This window comes from Neopelma chrysocephalum, unplaced genomic scaffold (genome assembly GCF_003984885.1).
Source record: "Neopelma chrysocephalum unplaced genomic scaffold, ASM398488v2 Primary Assembly neopelma1_133, whole genome shotgun sequence".
NCBI lineage: Eukaryota > Metazoa > Chordata > Aves > Passeriformes > Pipridae > Neopelma > Neopelma chrysocephalum.
Genome location: NW_020897795.1, coordinates 1,342,339 through 1,357,783, shown reverse-complemented (window position 1 = coordinate 1,357,783; position 15,445 = coordinate 1,342,339). Strand labels below are relative to the sequence as shown.

Here is a 15,445-nt window from a genome sequence, read left to right as displayed (position 1 = left end):
ATGCAAAGGGAAATTTCTACAGCGGCACAGCAGGTGACTTCTCTTGTGTCATGGTGTGAACTGTCTGACATCTCCAACTGACACCCTGCTTCAGACACACAAAGTTTTTGGTGCTGTCTCATAGAGCTTCCCCACCATGTTCTCTTCTACCGTGTAGAGTGAGGTTGGGGGATGTGAGCACGTGTGTCGTGAACCACTGGTACCTCTCAAAACCACAGAGAAGCTTCTCCTTGATACTGGGCTAGCAAGCCCCATGTAGTGAGATGAATGAGGTAAAAACTGCTTCAGAGTGATCACATACATTAAATTTTACTATTAATCCATGTACATTGTGTAGTTCGTGACGTACATAGTAACTATTCCAGAAAATTTTTTAAAGGCTTCAAATATTTCTGTTCTATGCATGTCTCTGTGGGAACAGTGAAGATGTCTTCAAGTGATGAGACTGGTTTTACATTACATGAAGGGGCAACAGCAGCTTAAAAGACACTCTCCCAGAAAAATCACTTAAAATTGCTTTCCCATCTGTAAGACTGCAAGGGTTTGTAACCCTAATTTACTGCCTTCTCCTGCCAGAGACAAATCCTCGAGGTGTATGAAACAACATGACACTGGTCACTTAACAATAGAAAAGTCCTACATTTTTGTTTTGTTTTAGTCATCTGTGATAAGGGCACACTACAAACAATCTTGATCCAGTGATGCTGTTCCATAGTTTGGAACATTCAAGTCCTGGTTGAGATGGATTAGTGGGCAGAATTGCAGGTGGAGTGGCCAAATTTATCACATGGATAGTGCCAACACATTAGTGAGATTATAGCTAAGATACTCCAGTCCTTTGTCAGTCCCACGACTGGCTAAAAAACCATTTAATATGACAACAAATATTTCATACTATTTCCATCTGCTGGAGGTACACAGACCACAGAAATCTGTGGTGTCTACAGTAATTTCCTGTGCACTGGGACAATACCAAAAAAAGGTTGTGTGCTATTAAATGGATTGGGAGGGGAGGCAGAGAAATAAAAACTGGATGAGGAGAAACAAAGGGTAAACTTGAGCAGGGAACCTAGAGGGAGAGAAAGAAAAACAGCTCCTGGAGTAGAGGGGGAGAGAAGAGGAACAGACAAATAATGCAGGACAGATTAAAAACAAAAATAACAATAAAAACAAACAAACAAACAAACAAAACAAAAACAAAGACAAAAAACCCCAAATCCAAACCCCAAAACCCAAACCAAAAACCAAAACCAAACCAAACCAAAACAAACACCTCCCCCCCAAAAAATCACACACAAAAAAAATCCCCCCCCAACCTGCTGGATTCAGAGGGAAAGAAGTACACACTGGAAAAATAATTCCCTGGAAAGTGCATGTTGGGCAGTCTCAGGAACCTTGCTTCCTGTAGGCAATACCATGTACAAAAATTAATTTAAAATGCAGATTCTTTTGAGAATGTTAAGTCTCAAGCCTACAAGGAATGTCATGTCAGAAAAGGAAGAGTCATCTTCTCAGGACAGACCTTAAACTCTGTCTAGGTAGACCCTTTAAAATTATTTTCTTTCCTGTTTTTTTTAAAGACATTGTCTTTCCCTCAGTTTCTCCAAATAGCATAAGGAAACAGAAGACATCTCATGTTTACCTGTCTTTTGAAACAGGTGATTTTTAGCTAGCAGTGAGATACCTGGCGGAAAAGATTCTGCAGAAGGGTGTTAGCAGGAGCAGTGAAAGACAGAGCTTCTGGAGTGAGGAATTGACTTTAATATTGCAGAAAGCGTGAAACAGAAGTGAAAAGGAGACAGAGAAAACATTAAAACATGATTTTGTGGCAGTGCTGCTGAACTTGGGCTTGCTTTCTTAAGAGACACTTGACCCCCCCTAGACAGCTCCCACTCTTACCATAGAGGAAGAGCTGATAACAAGCTCCAACTGGGTGTAAATGAGGAAGCCACCTGTTTGGAAAATGTGTTGATACAGAATGGATGGTTTCCTCCCAATGTGTAAGATATGCTTGCAGGCTAATGCATGCAAAATGTCCCTCACACACATGAAAAAGGGGCTAAGTACGGGGTGGGAGGACTTCAGAATGCATGTACGCACCCACTACATGAGAACAAAGAACACAGGGACCAACAGACCGGTTTCTCTCCTTAGTAACAAACTTGGCTGTCTCAGGCAACACTAAGCTGGTGAACATTAACATAAAGAGGGCAAGTTTCCCACTGCCCATGAGGAATGAAATCTTTGCTGAGAGAGCAGAAGCCACATTCTTTAGCAAATTAGATGCATCAGCTGGGATTTGGCAGAACCTCCTGAATGCAGGGCTCCAAATCTGCACTTAACCACTTACTGGGACAGTCTTTCAAGAGGTATTAAGTGTTCCTACCACGGACATTGCAGACATTAGGAAATCTTTCTGAGGGAACATACATGCCAATAACATGCTTCTAGGTAGCACTAGGCTTTGGAAAGCACCAGAATTAGGATCCACGTAGATAAAATAAAAAACAAAACAGGAATTCAGAAGTGGAAGGCACGCCTCCATGTTGAGCTGGAACATCCTAGCCATCCAGGGAGCATAGATTGATCATCAGAGAGCACATTTTCATACTGACAGAAGTTAGGCAGGGACATAGAAAGCAGAAGATGAGCTCAAGACTTAGAACACATGCTGACACTGGTCCTGGCATCGCAGTGCTGCTCTTGGATTGGGTGGCCAAGCCCTTTGCTGATGGCTCAGAAGCAGGCTCTAAGTCACACTGCTTTAGAGAAGGGACAGAAAAGCTCCTGGTAATATATGTCCAAAAAGCTATAATAGCCACAAAGGAATATGTACACACAAGTTTAAAAAGGGCTGTTGGGCTCCACACCTAACTTCACAAAACACAGTGATGTTGTCAGCTCACAAGTTCAGAACACTCCTGAGCTACAGCCGTGAACTGCAGTAAACAAAGGTGAATGCAAATGAGCCCCTAAAAATGGGACTATTACTTTTCCTCTGAAAATATGAGCCTTACTTTGTCCAAAGTTCCTCGTTGGAACATCAGTCAGTACTTAATGATGTTCTCCTCAAGGAAAAGAGCTGAGCTGTATTCATGCTCTTGGGATAAACAAGCAGCCTCTTTCAGTGCCACTGAAATGCTGGTGGTGGGGGATGGGGGAGTAGAGGGAAAACGTTTAAAGAACACAGGGATTACAAAAGAGCAGGGGATTTTCTCTTTCTGGCAGTGCTCAGTCTCACACAAGATGCCTGTATACTTCAGTTTCTCTGTGTCCTTCTTTCCCTTCTGCCATTTCTTGCACCTTCCAGAGTAGCACAGATGTGGACAACTCCAGTTGTGGCATTTCTGATTTTATTGAGCTCTTCATGGTGCTACCCAAAAGGAAGCTATCACTGTGTGTAATCTCTACTTAGCTTCAAGACCTCTGGGGTGGGCACTACCTTTTCTGACACATGGCTCCAACACCCCGCACAAAGCCCCACCACAGCAGAAATACTAAGAGTTTCTTCCCTTGCAACTTTTTTTTTTTTATCAGCTTGATCAGATGTACAGGACTGCCTCTAGGAGCAGCTGGAAAGGACTGCCATGTATTCCCCCACTTGCAAAGGAACTAATTTCCCCATTACTGGTAACTGGTGGTGGGTACAGTGAGATGGGAACCCAGCAGTTTGCCCTGCTCCCCGGGCTGGCTCTCTACCTGCACTGAAGCTCAGCCTCGGAAATGTGGCAGCCCTTCTGGCCTGCCCCTGCCAAAAGCCAGTGCCATTCCCATCTAGCCTGCAAACAGAAAAGAGGAGATGGTGCAGGAGACAGTGAAACAGGATGTATACAGCATGGGGAGTCAGCAAACAGTCCTCTGTGGGAAGGAGGACTCCATGCTGACTTCTCATAATTTACCCTCCTGATGGTGTCTCTTCTTCTGTTTACTTGAGTATAGAACTATGGGCAGGGAAGGAGTCACCTACCTGTCACAGGAAAAAAAAAAAGAAGATGGAGGAAAAATAAAGGGAAGAGCAGGATGGAGCTTACTTTTAAGATAATCACAATCTATTGCTAGTTCAAAATAGTATTTTTAATTAGAGGATGCCCTATAACCTTTACTCTTAATGACTGATTATTTGATAGGCAGTTTTCTGCTGCAAGAGCCTTAACAGAGAGAAATCAGAGCAGAAGGAGAACGCAGGGAAAGGAAAGGGGGTCCATGGCAGAGCAGGCTGGGTGATCACCGTGGAGCAGAAACTGCATGAAACCTACTTAACCAAGTTAAACAGCAAAGATATTCCATCCTTCCCGCAGTAAAGGGAGCACGGGGGGAGGGTGCTGCTTGTTCAAGAATAATTCTTGTTGCAAGAATATTTCTATATGTAAAATGAAACTCTCCCTGAAATACTACTGAAAAAAAAACCCTCACAGGTTTGCTTGGAATTAAATCTCAGCTTGGTTAAGCCCCTGCTTTGGGAGGGAGATTGAAAAAGTGATGGAAAGAGTTAATTTTTAATCCATCTCCTGTTCTCTTTACAAAGGGTGGAAAAGACAATGAGACTACTCTTAAACTGGAGAACAAACTCCCTGACTACCCGGAAGAGGCTTTCCTAGCAAAGGGATTTGCTAACAGTTTGTTCCCTGCAGAACAGAATAGTCAAAAGGCAATTTTAAATCTAATGTCTGCGGAGATACATGAAATGACACTGAGGCTTAGGAATGCTGCTGAGTGTGGAAATGCAGCCTGAAAGGAGGCAGTTTGGTTCATCTCTTACAATCAGTACTGTGAGCAGTAAGGGTCCAGCTCTCAATAATCAAAAGTACACTGTTATATGCCTGATGAAGACTAATCATTTATTTATATTTGGATCTTTAAAAATTATAGGGAAAACTCCCCACTTTAAATGGTTATTCTGTGGAAATGTGGTAGATCTGTGCTCAGACCCAAACCACACAGTAAGCACAAGCAGAAGGCTGCTGTGAAAAGCCCCCTCCTTGCTCACAGCAGATGTGCACAACACGTATCTGCTGTTTCTTACAGTCAGCTGACTCAGAAGGTGTCCTCTGCAGAACTACCCGTGCCACGGGAACTGGGTGGATGGCTGCAAAGCCTTCCTCAGCCTTTCCAGCCAAGCCTCTTCTCTTCCAAAATTAGTTTCAAGGCTTGCTTGACTCCCATTACTGGCAAAGGAAAGCTGACTACCAACCTCAGTGTGGTCAGCACGAGATCTGAAAGAGAAGGAAGAAGAGATCTTCCTTCTGCCTCTGAAAGAGAGACGAAGTAGAGATCTCGCTGGCCCTGGATCTGTACTGTTAAATCTGGTCAGGAGCTCCTGCTGATTTTATCACTGCTGTGAACTGCAAAGTGTAGTAAATCCACTGCACACACAACCTCCTTGTAGGTGGCAAATGAAGGAATTTTGATACACACTGAGCAATTACTTCACCTGTGTATTCAGTACAGACAGTAATTTGGGAACAGCATCGTTTGTTTTTCTGATGTGTCTGTTCTAAAAGGACTATGTGACACCTTAGAAATACAAGCACAACCAAAGAGAAGCTTCCAAGTAAGAGGTTTGGAGTTGCACCATAACCCTAGTGGTGCAGCTGGGTGCCATAAGAACAGAATGGGACTGAAATGGGGTAAGAAAAATCCCAGTATTACACTAATTTATTATGCCATTGTAAGATTTATAATTTGACATGTTTACCCTTCACTTTCATATTCTAGAGTCAAAGGGGTAAGGGAGAATCAAAGCTTTACTTTAAAAAGCAAACTCCTGTCCCAGATGGATAAAGAATAGCTGGAAACCAAGAATTCTAGCAGTTCAAAAAACAGGAAGATAACTACCCTCCCCATATGTATTAATTTTACGAGCTCATGATTTCAAAGCAATTTTAGAATTTCTGAGTTTTTCCGACCACCAGTGTTATGGGGCATGAGTTGACATTTAAGCCATTCAGACTTATATATTCATGAATTTAAACATAGGAATATAGATTCCAGTAAAGTTAAGGTCAGATTAATATTTTTGATATGCTGAGAAGCAAACTTGGGAATTATGGAAGGAAAATGAATAAAGGGGCAAGAAGTACTCTAAATGTCTACACTCCAGAAAAAGGTATAGTTAAGGACAGTCACGGACTTGGAGAATTTACACAGGGAAACATTTAAAACTCTCAACCATTATCTAAGTACAAGCTATGATTCAAATTGCATCATGGCTGGACCATGCAAGATCACAGACTGGAGAGAAAGAGATCAGACCAAGTCACACCAAAATTCTCAGATAAGCACTCTGCAAGCTCTGGCATCCAGTAGTGAGGCACTAGAGGGTAAATAGACAAAGTGCTCCTAAGGATGGGAACCTTACTCTTTGTCTCTGGATTAAGTCTTCTCTCAAAATAAAAATGGAGGATAACAGTGTCCAACTCATGAGCTGAACTCACTGTCTACATCAAAATATGACAGGTACTGGTTTGCAATAAACGCTTTTCCAGATCCAGAAAGAGTAGAGGTGTCAGTGGGTGACTGGGTTTATCCTGAAGCTTTCCCACAGTGAATATGCTGATTCAGGGAGGTGGCCACCTGGGTGGAGGAAGTAGAACAGAAAGGAGGGGTTTTGATTTTCCAGAGAACATTAGAACACTGTTATAAGAAGAAAAGGCTACATGGATCTTTCAATCACTCTCTAGTGCTGAAAGCATCAGCCTTTTTGTGCTAAATTGGTTATGCTGATGCTCAGAGGGCAGCACACCAGCCCACGGAAGAGCACAGCATTGGGGAGAGCATGGTGGGAACATCCCAGTATGTTCAGCAATGCTGTCGTCAGCTTATCCAACCATTGAAGTGGGTGGAAGGAACACAGCTTTACACCCTCTGTATATTAATGTTAGGAGGATATGCAATGAACATGAAGAGTTAGAAAGGCTCTTGGACAATAAGAAATGGGTTATGGCTGGTACTGCTGAAAGCAGGTTGGAATGGGTCATGAGACTGGAAAGATACCCCCGAAAAACCCCACACCAGGAAAGGGTAGCACTTTATATAAAAATACGCTGTACTGGCCATAGGCATTTCAAAATCACAGTGCATCACAACTGGAGTCATAACAAATAAAACTGAAGGAGAGTTGACTGGCACACATTGAATTATCAAACTATCGGGCCTCACTAAATAACAGGACAAACTGCTCTTTACGTAGCAATTGAGATGATGTAGGAAGGAAAAGTGTTAAAAAAAAAAGTAAAATAGGGGACATCTAGTATACACTTTGTGCAGTCAGTAATACAAATTATCTGCTTCTAAAAGTAATGTAGTGCATTTTCTTTACAGATGTGAATAACTCACACTATGGGCCTTTGAGAAACTAGAAAAGAAGAAAATCACCCAGCAATGTATTCTAATGAATCTTGAACAAGTGCAGAAGTTTCTATGAACCAAAGATTTACCACTACAACGGTGTTATTTAAAGAGGAAAAGACCCATTATTCTGACATAGTCTCCAGCAAAACAATGGAACAACTAGTTTCAGCTCTGATGACTCAGAGGATGTAACAGGGAATACTGGTCAGCACGCTTTCAGGAAAGTAGATTCACCAAAGACATGTGGGTATGGTTTCCATAGAATCATAGAGTCATTTAGACTGGAAAAGACCTCCAAGAGCCTATAATCAAACACTGCTGAGTACACTATTAAACCATGTCCCTAAGTGCCACATCTAAATGTCTTTTAAAATACCACCAGGGGTGGTGAATCAATCACTTCCCTGGCAGCCTATTCCTGTTTCCTTATGATAGGATGATTAGTTTGGTTGGGGCATGGGAGCAGTGCTCTTTTACTTCGATTTTGCAAGGTTTAGACTAGAGAAAAAATTGGTATTGAAGAAAAACATTTCCATATGAAATAAGCAGTTTGTATTAGATTAATAAGTACAGAACCACAGGTCACAAAATGAGGAAATACCAACAAAATTGTTTTTAAGATTAAGCCACAGATTTGGATTTAGGATAATGCCATGGAGATCCGACCTTAGCCAAGTGCTGTCCAACATTTGTTTCTAGTGATTTATGTTAACATGGCCTCTTCTCAACACAATGGGCAGATGATAACAGGAATGGTAAGAGGGCCAGGCTACTGTTTACAAATTGCCTGGTGAGATGGTCAGAATCCATCTGAACACATTCTGTTAACCCGCTTGTCCTTAAAAGTCTATGGGAAACTGATTTCCAGGGAACAAATTTTGATGTTTGTAAAAGGAAGGCACTACATTTTGCGGAAAACAGTGTCTACAAGTCAAACATAGAACAGACAGGCATCCTCTACAGCTCTGTGGGCTGTTCAGCAAGTGATCCTCACTGTCTCTGTCATTATTTCCGTTCCAGCCTGTCTCCCCTAAAATCTGGTAAGACAATTGTGACTCTGCCACACTTTCATGCAGTGAATACAAATCTGTAGCCTTTCTTCTTTGCTTTCAGGTAGGCTTTTAAAAAAGGCCAAATCGCAGAACATCAATGATCTCTTTTTCTCACTATCCCAAAGATAACCTTCAAAAAAAGTGTAAAATCTCTTTTACAGTTCCAGAGACAGACACACCTTTTCACTTTGAAAGGACAATGATGATTATGTTTCGAAAATGTTCTCTGGACACAGATCTCCGTTTATCTTTGTCAAGCAAAACCAGGCTGAGCAGATGACGCACCTTGAATTTGTAAAATTAAAACAAAAGACAGAAAAAAAAAGTAAAGATATTCTTGCAGGATGGTGTCATTTCTCCCCTTCTTTAACATCCCTTCGATTTCAAACAACATAACTAGTGGTTTCAATAGGAACTATAATTGCAGCATCCTCACAGTCCCATGCAGGCAAAGAGTTTTATTTTTCTTACACCCACAGAGAATTCTGGTTTGTTTCGAACTCTCATTACTCGCACACTTGGCTCCAAACATCAAATTCTGTCTCAGCCATTCAATATCTATTCCACTGGGCTGCTTTTTTTTCTTACCATTATGCATGCATATTGAACAGCTGGAACCTAGAAAAGGCACAATTAATTATTCTGAAATTTCCCAAAGAAAATGTTTTCACTTTTCCTCAATTTGAAATTACTCTTTGGTTTAAAGAAAAAAAGAAAGAAGTGCATCCCATAAAACCTTACATACACCTCAAAAACTTAATGGAACATTTTAAGGTTAAAGAGCGCTCTAATTTTTGAGAGAAGGAGGTTGGTTCAGGCTTGCTTGCTTTAATTTCTTAAATCACATAATGAAGTCCTTGTTGCATCTTGCTGCATAAGAACTAGAAGAGCAGAAGACCTCTATCCCTCAAATACCTAACAAGTTACCAGTCCTGTGAAAATCTACTTGCTGGTTTAGCCTGTAAGCCACAGCTAAGCAAGAACGAAAGAAACACCCAGAAAAAGCAAGAGGCTAAAGGGCAATACCTGCAACGTAGTCACACACTATCAACTGGGTTTAGGGCAGATCAGGGTATTGGGACAAGGCAAAGAGCAAGGATTTGTAAATATAAGCCTGACCAAGCGGAAAACAGTCAGGCATGAGGGAACACTCATAGGAGGACAGAGCCTTGCTGAAGGTAGATGGGTCAGGATCCACCATGGGTTTTGATGGATATAAATGGGTCAGGATCTGACCACAGTTTTAATACTCAGTCCGCAAAAAACCATCAGAATTACCTTCAACTGCCACCCCTGGAAAAATCCCCGATGCAAAAATCCAAACCAGTATCTGCTTTGTGGCAAAACACCCCATCCAGTGCTCATTGAAGAGAAACAAGCTATAGAATAAGATATAGGACATAATGGTTCAGGGCATATGGATCGTTCAGCAATAGCTGTTGAGGGCTACAATTGCAGTGCTAGTACCAGCCCTGGATCTACACAGAGAAGCAAAGGACTAACACATCTGACAGGAAGAGTTTCAACACCAACAGTGCAGAGAGCCTTTAGAGAAATCCTACTTCTGTTGGATACTAGTTCTGCTGGCTAAGCTGCTAATTTAGCACTCTGCCTGTCCAACCACTCACGGATATATTGAGCTGAAAGGCTTCCTCTCTCGCTGCTCACCTCTCTTCACAGGAGTATGCAGCGATGCTCAGCATGCCCAAAACATAAGCCCAGAGCACCAGCACTGATACTTTAATAGGACAATCACGGACAGCTGACCTCCACAGAACATTTGCAAGGTCCCAGCTGGACTGAAAAAGTGGTGTGTCTGGCTAAAACACGCTCAACAACTGAAGCAATGAGTTCACGTAAAAATGCTGCCTATTACAACCTCAGGCACAAACGGGAATGGGTTTAATTAGTGTCTATACACATGCATGAAACTAAGCTATGTCTAAATTTTACAGCAGTACACTGAAAATAAGACAAGGTGTTTATGTACGCATCTGATGTTCCCTAAATCAGCTTTTGGTTCTCAAATATGCCCTTGTAAGAATAACTTGACAGAAATATATGGTCGCTGTTAACCATGAGATGCAATAGGTAGATTCTTTTTCCCCTTACATGTCATTTGTTAAATCAGCATGATAGTTTAACACACACTTTTACAATCCCATATCAAAACCCAAAACTAAAATGAAAGTAGAAACTATAAACTGTCAGAAAGATACATTCACTTTACATTCAGAAACGTATTTCAAAATAAAGAGTGAAATCTCCTGTTTTTCATATGTGACCATCAGCATCCTGCAGTAAGCAATAGAATCAGATAATCTGCATCAGTCTGTGTTTAACTCAACAACATCAACATAACATTTTTACTACTTTTGCAAAAACAATCTGTTCCATCAAACACATCTTACAATCATAAGCTTTCCAATTTTCCAGAGAAAAATGTTTTTCAGGGAACCAGAGAGCGAAAGAAGGAAGAAATACATTACGGTTAGAAATCTATTATTTCAACCTTCCTCAGTAAACAAAATCCTTTCAGTGTAGGCAAGTGGGTTCCACAAGTAGCAAAGGAACCTTTCTACTCCTACACAAAAGCAAGAAGTCCCTCATCTCGACTGGATCAATAAATGTGAATTGCACATAATATATAACAAAGTACGGCTCTGTCTTAAGTTTCTTCTTTATATGACACAGAAATGACTTAATATCTGGACTTGTTTATGGAAGAATGTCTAGTTGTATCCAAATATCTAGTTTTTCCTACATTAAAAAAAAAGGAACTGAGTGAGATTAGATATATGAAACCTTGGCTTCCCATTCATACTGGGGAATTACAGCGAGATATTAACATGAATTTCTCAACTTATGAAATGGAGGAGATGCCATTAACTCTTTCACACAGACAGTTCACCCTGTCAGCTGTTTGCTGGGTCTTTGAGTTCAACAGATTTAAGAAAAACAAAAGAAAAAGATGATAAAGCACTAGGCACTGTGACCAAACATCCTCTGCCTCTCTATTGCAACCTGACAAATCTGTAACTCCGATTACAGTCTGAGTTCCATGTCATTATTGCAGTATTTCTCTAGATAAGCCTTCCCAAAAAGAAGAGGCTTTAGACCAGCTATGTCTAATGCAATAGGCAAGCAGAATTAATATAAGAAGCTGTCACCACACATCCTGAACCAAAAACAGGAGGCAAATGAACATTTCTTTTTGTTTTCCAATTAATTTAAAATAATATGTGACGGGCTCTGACCTGGTAAAACTCCTACTCCTCCTTACTGGTAGATCCCCAAATCCCACAAGCTGAAGCAATGACAAATTTTGCTGTATTTCTATATGCATTAGAGTGTGAATCACAGTTAGACCATGCTCAGAAAGAAATGTTCCTTGTAGGGGGTGTGGAAACAGCTAATTTGCTGAAAAGCTGTTACGCTTGTTACCAACAATTTTATTAGTGTACTATTATATCAGAATTCCTGACATGTTTAGGTGCCACATAACTTCTGTGAAGGCATCACCTATTTGAGGAATTGATTATTAAGTTTCATTAATTTGAAAACTCTCAAAACAACATTCAGAAAATTTATTCTTGATCCTTTCCATGACACCAGTGGGCAGATCTTTACAGGGCTGCGCAACTAAGAATACCCAGCTGACCCAGGAGATGACAGGGCATTACTATAACCATTATTCAAATTGGTTATTAGCTCATTACAAAGTGTTCCCCAAACCTGGCAATTGCTGCTCCAGAGGTTAGCATGGAATACATGTGAGACAGTGATGCCAAGCCACTCAAACCAATATGGCTTTAGCCTCTTGCTTAAAGACTCACAAACAATGAAAGGATTCACAACGATAAAATACTTGATGTTGCTAAAGACATCTTGAAAGTGCCAGAACAAACCACCTCATCTCATCATGTTTTGAGCACCACTAAAAGGATTCAGTAGTGCTTACTTCTTCCAGTGGAAACCAAAGGCACTCAGCACCCAAAATGTCCTTCCTTTGTTCCTGGAGCCAAAATGCCAAATGTGCTGTTTAAAGCTGGCTTCATTTCTACCCCAAGAAGAAGGGACGTGCTGCTCTGTCTTTTTGTTACAATGCTAACTACATTGTGGAAACTAAGCCATGCAGTGGTTTGGGATCCACAGTCACCAAATCTTACATTATGAAAAAAGTGAAACAAATCCTCCAAGGAGGAGTGACTTCTGACTCCAAACTTCCCAGAGTGGCCCTAAGCACTCATCAGCAGAAACACAGGGAAAGAGTGCTAGTTCAGAAAAAAAAAAACAAAACCAAAAAACTCCAGTGAATTAACAACAGGTCCAAACCATAATGCAACATCATTTCAGTTGTTTCTTAATATGATCAAGCTCCAATACCACATGAAAAGTCTGAGAAGCATCTGCAATGACATTCCATATTCTCCAGAAAAAAGAGGAGGGTGGAGGAGACTGCACAAAGAACCTTAGTATCAGCCTCTTTTTGGTTGCCCACGCACTGTACACTCACACTTACCTGACCAAGGGCAGGAAGTGCTGCATATGCCATGGGCTGATTCATCATTCCTTTCTGCTTCATGATGAGCATGCGTTTCTGTTCCTCGCTCAGGTGTGCCATCTGAGCCTGCATCTGGGGCTGCTGGGACTGCTGCTGCTGGATGTATGGCATCATGGCATTCTTGCTGGGATTTGCCATTGGTGGCGTCATCCTCTGACTCAGCTCAGCATTGAAATGGGTCAGAGGCTTGGTGTTGCCATAAGAAAGCATATTGGGCTGCTTGCTCAAGGAGTTTGTGACCAGGTTATTTGGCTGCTGACTGATCATGTTCATGTGATTTTGAGGGAGGTAGTTATTAATTGTGGTCTTCTGGGGATTGTTTGCCATAGGAGGCACTATTGGGTTTTGGTTGTTAAAGGCTTGAGGATACATCATTGGACTATTTGGTTTGTCTGCACTGAAGGGTCCTCCGTAGGGACTAGATGGAGGGCCCACAGGTGACCAGCTTGAGGGCTGATTTGGATGCTGCTGCTGCTGCTTCTGCTGCATGAGCTTGGCTCTTTGCTGCTGCTGGGCTGCCATCTGCTTGAGCTGCTCAGCTGGAGACAAGTCAGCGCTCGGCATGTTCACCGGCCCAGGCCCAGCCACAGTGGCTGCTGCTGGGTTCATAAGGTAGCCATTTCCAGAGCGCGCCTGTGTCTGGCCGGGGGTGTGGGCCTGGCTGGGAGTCTGAGGTGACTGAACGACACAGTTTGCTGGTGAGCCGGCAGGGACTGGGGCTGGTGGGGCGCTGGACACAGAAGTTATGCTGGAGGCCGTGGAGACGTTGGAAAACGGAGGACCGGATGAAGACGGCCTCACCTGGGGAGACCCTAGTGGAACATGAGCAAATGGAGAATGAGATGGGTCGCTTTTCACGCTTGCACTCTCTTGAGTCTCTGTAGCAGGCCTGGGAAATTCTGGCTCCTTCTTCTCTTCAAAGTCTTCATTGAACAGATCTTGTATATCATCCTCTGGAACCGTGTTTGCCAGTTCATCTATTAGCTCCTGCCACTCCTGATCGTTCAGGTTAATGTCTGAGAAGAGCTTGTTCTGATTTGAAAGAGATGTTTCAGAAGTGTCTATGCAGTTGGAGTCATCCAAGGGCTCTTGCTTCAGCTCCTTGTTCTGCAGGATGTTAAAACTATCGTCTAGCTCACTGCAGCCATTAACAGGGAGCTTTATCTCAGAAAGCCCACCATTTTCACCCAAGTCTTCTAGACCGCTACTGTGAGTTCCGCTGTTCTGCAGGGGCAGGGGAGCTTTCATGTCAAGCTGGTGAAGAGGAGAAACAGCGGGCAAAGGCAAATTATTGGGCAGGCTGTTGATTGCCTCAATGCCTGGCACATCCTTCCTTGTCCGCTTGCTGGTTGGAGAAAAGCTCCCATCGCAAACTCCATTCTGCTGTTCTCCATTGAGAGGTGAACGAGTGCCTTCTAGCTTCCTTTTGACTGTCTCTTGAAGCTTAAAGAAAAACAAGAGGAAAGAAAAAAATTAACCATTTGCAGATGCAAAAAAAGTGCTCACAAGTGCTGTGACATACTCCTCATCAAGCCTACCAGTGACAATAAGTTTTAAAAGCTCTGTTTGGGAAATTTCTTTGATTTCATTCTTATGCCTTAATCAATTTGAAAAGACAAAAAAAAGAAACAGCCAAACACCTCCACACCCCTCACTCCCCCCCTAACCTTTCCCTGAATTGGAGAGCAGAACTGTAAAAAATGTCTGTGCTTTCTAAGCTACCAGAATTTTAGGGAGCACATTGGCTAATTCAACTTTTTGGTGCCTAACACAGTGATGAGATTTATGCAGTGCCTAACAAAGAGAGGAATCTTATACTGGACCAAAAAAAAAAAAAAAGGAATCACTAAAATTTACTATTTACTCTGAAATATTTTTGGTGGAAGTTTCTGGAAGCTTCTTGAGAAATACCTGCAATACAATTGATTGACTACTTGTAATGTGTTGTTGACACTAAATTTCTTTTAAAAAGTTCATTATCATAGTTTCATTTGATTAGCCCACTGTTCTTGGCTACAAAACATATTGAGAATCAGTTTTAAGGGAGGAAAAAATATATCCACCCTAGAAAATAGAAAGCATTTTGCATGATGTTAACTCCGTCAAATAATGAAAAAAAGGAAATTAGCTGTGTGTTAGGAGCTAATGTGAAACATAAATAGCTAACAGAAATGATAGCAAGACAGGTCTCCAGGACAGCAAACAAATTAGAATACAAGAATTTTATAAAAAAATTAGTGTATTAACATAAACTTTAATTCAGGTTAAAAGAAGCATAGCAAAGAACTGTAACAAGCTGCAGTCCTCTCCTATCACACTAAAGTTAAGTCCTTCATTTACGTACCAGGCTAAAAAAAGCATCCCTCTTCAGCTAAGGCAAAAAACAATAGTGGGGAGGGGAGGAAGCAAAGAGGTCACAGCTCTAGCAAACGCCTTCAGAACACACTCGCATCCTTGATACCAGAACAATAGAATACAA

The 15,445-nt window shown here is 41.7% G+C and overlaps 1 protein-coding gene across 1 annotated transcript in view; it reads right to left on the bottom strand.

The window, feature by feature from the left end:
* The window catches only part of MAML3 (mastermind like transcriptional coactivator 3), a 242,538-nt gene that overhangs the window by 75,955 nt on the left and 151,138 nt on the right, over window positions 1-15,445 (bottom strand). The window contains exon 2 of the mRNA XM_027698834.1: window positions 12,925-14,409. Within this exon, the coding sequence (XP_027554635.1) occupies window positions 12,925-14,409 (1,485 nt within the window). The remainder of the gene's footprint in view (window positions 1-12,924; window positions 14,410-15,445) is intronic.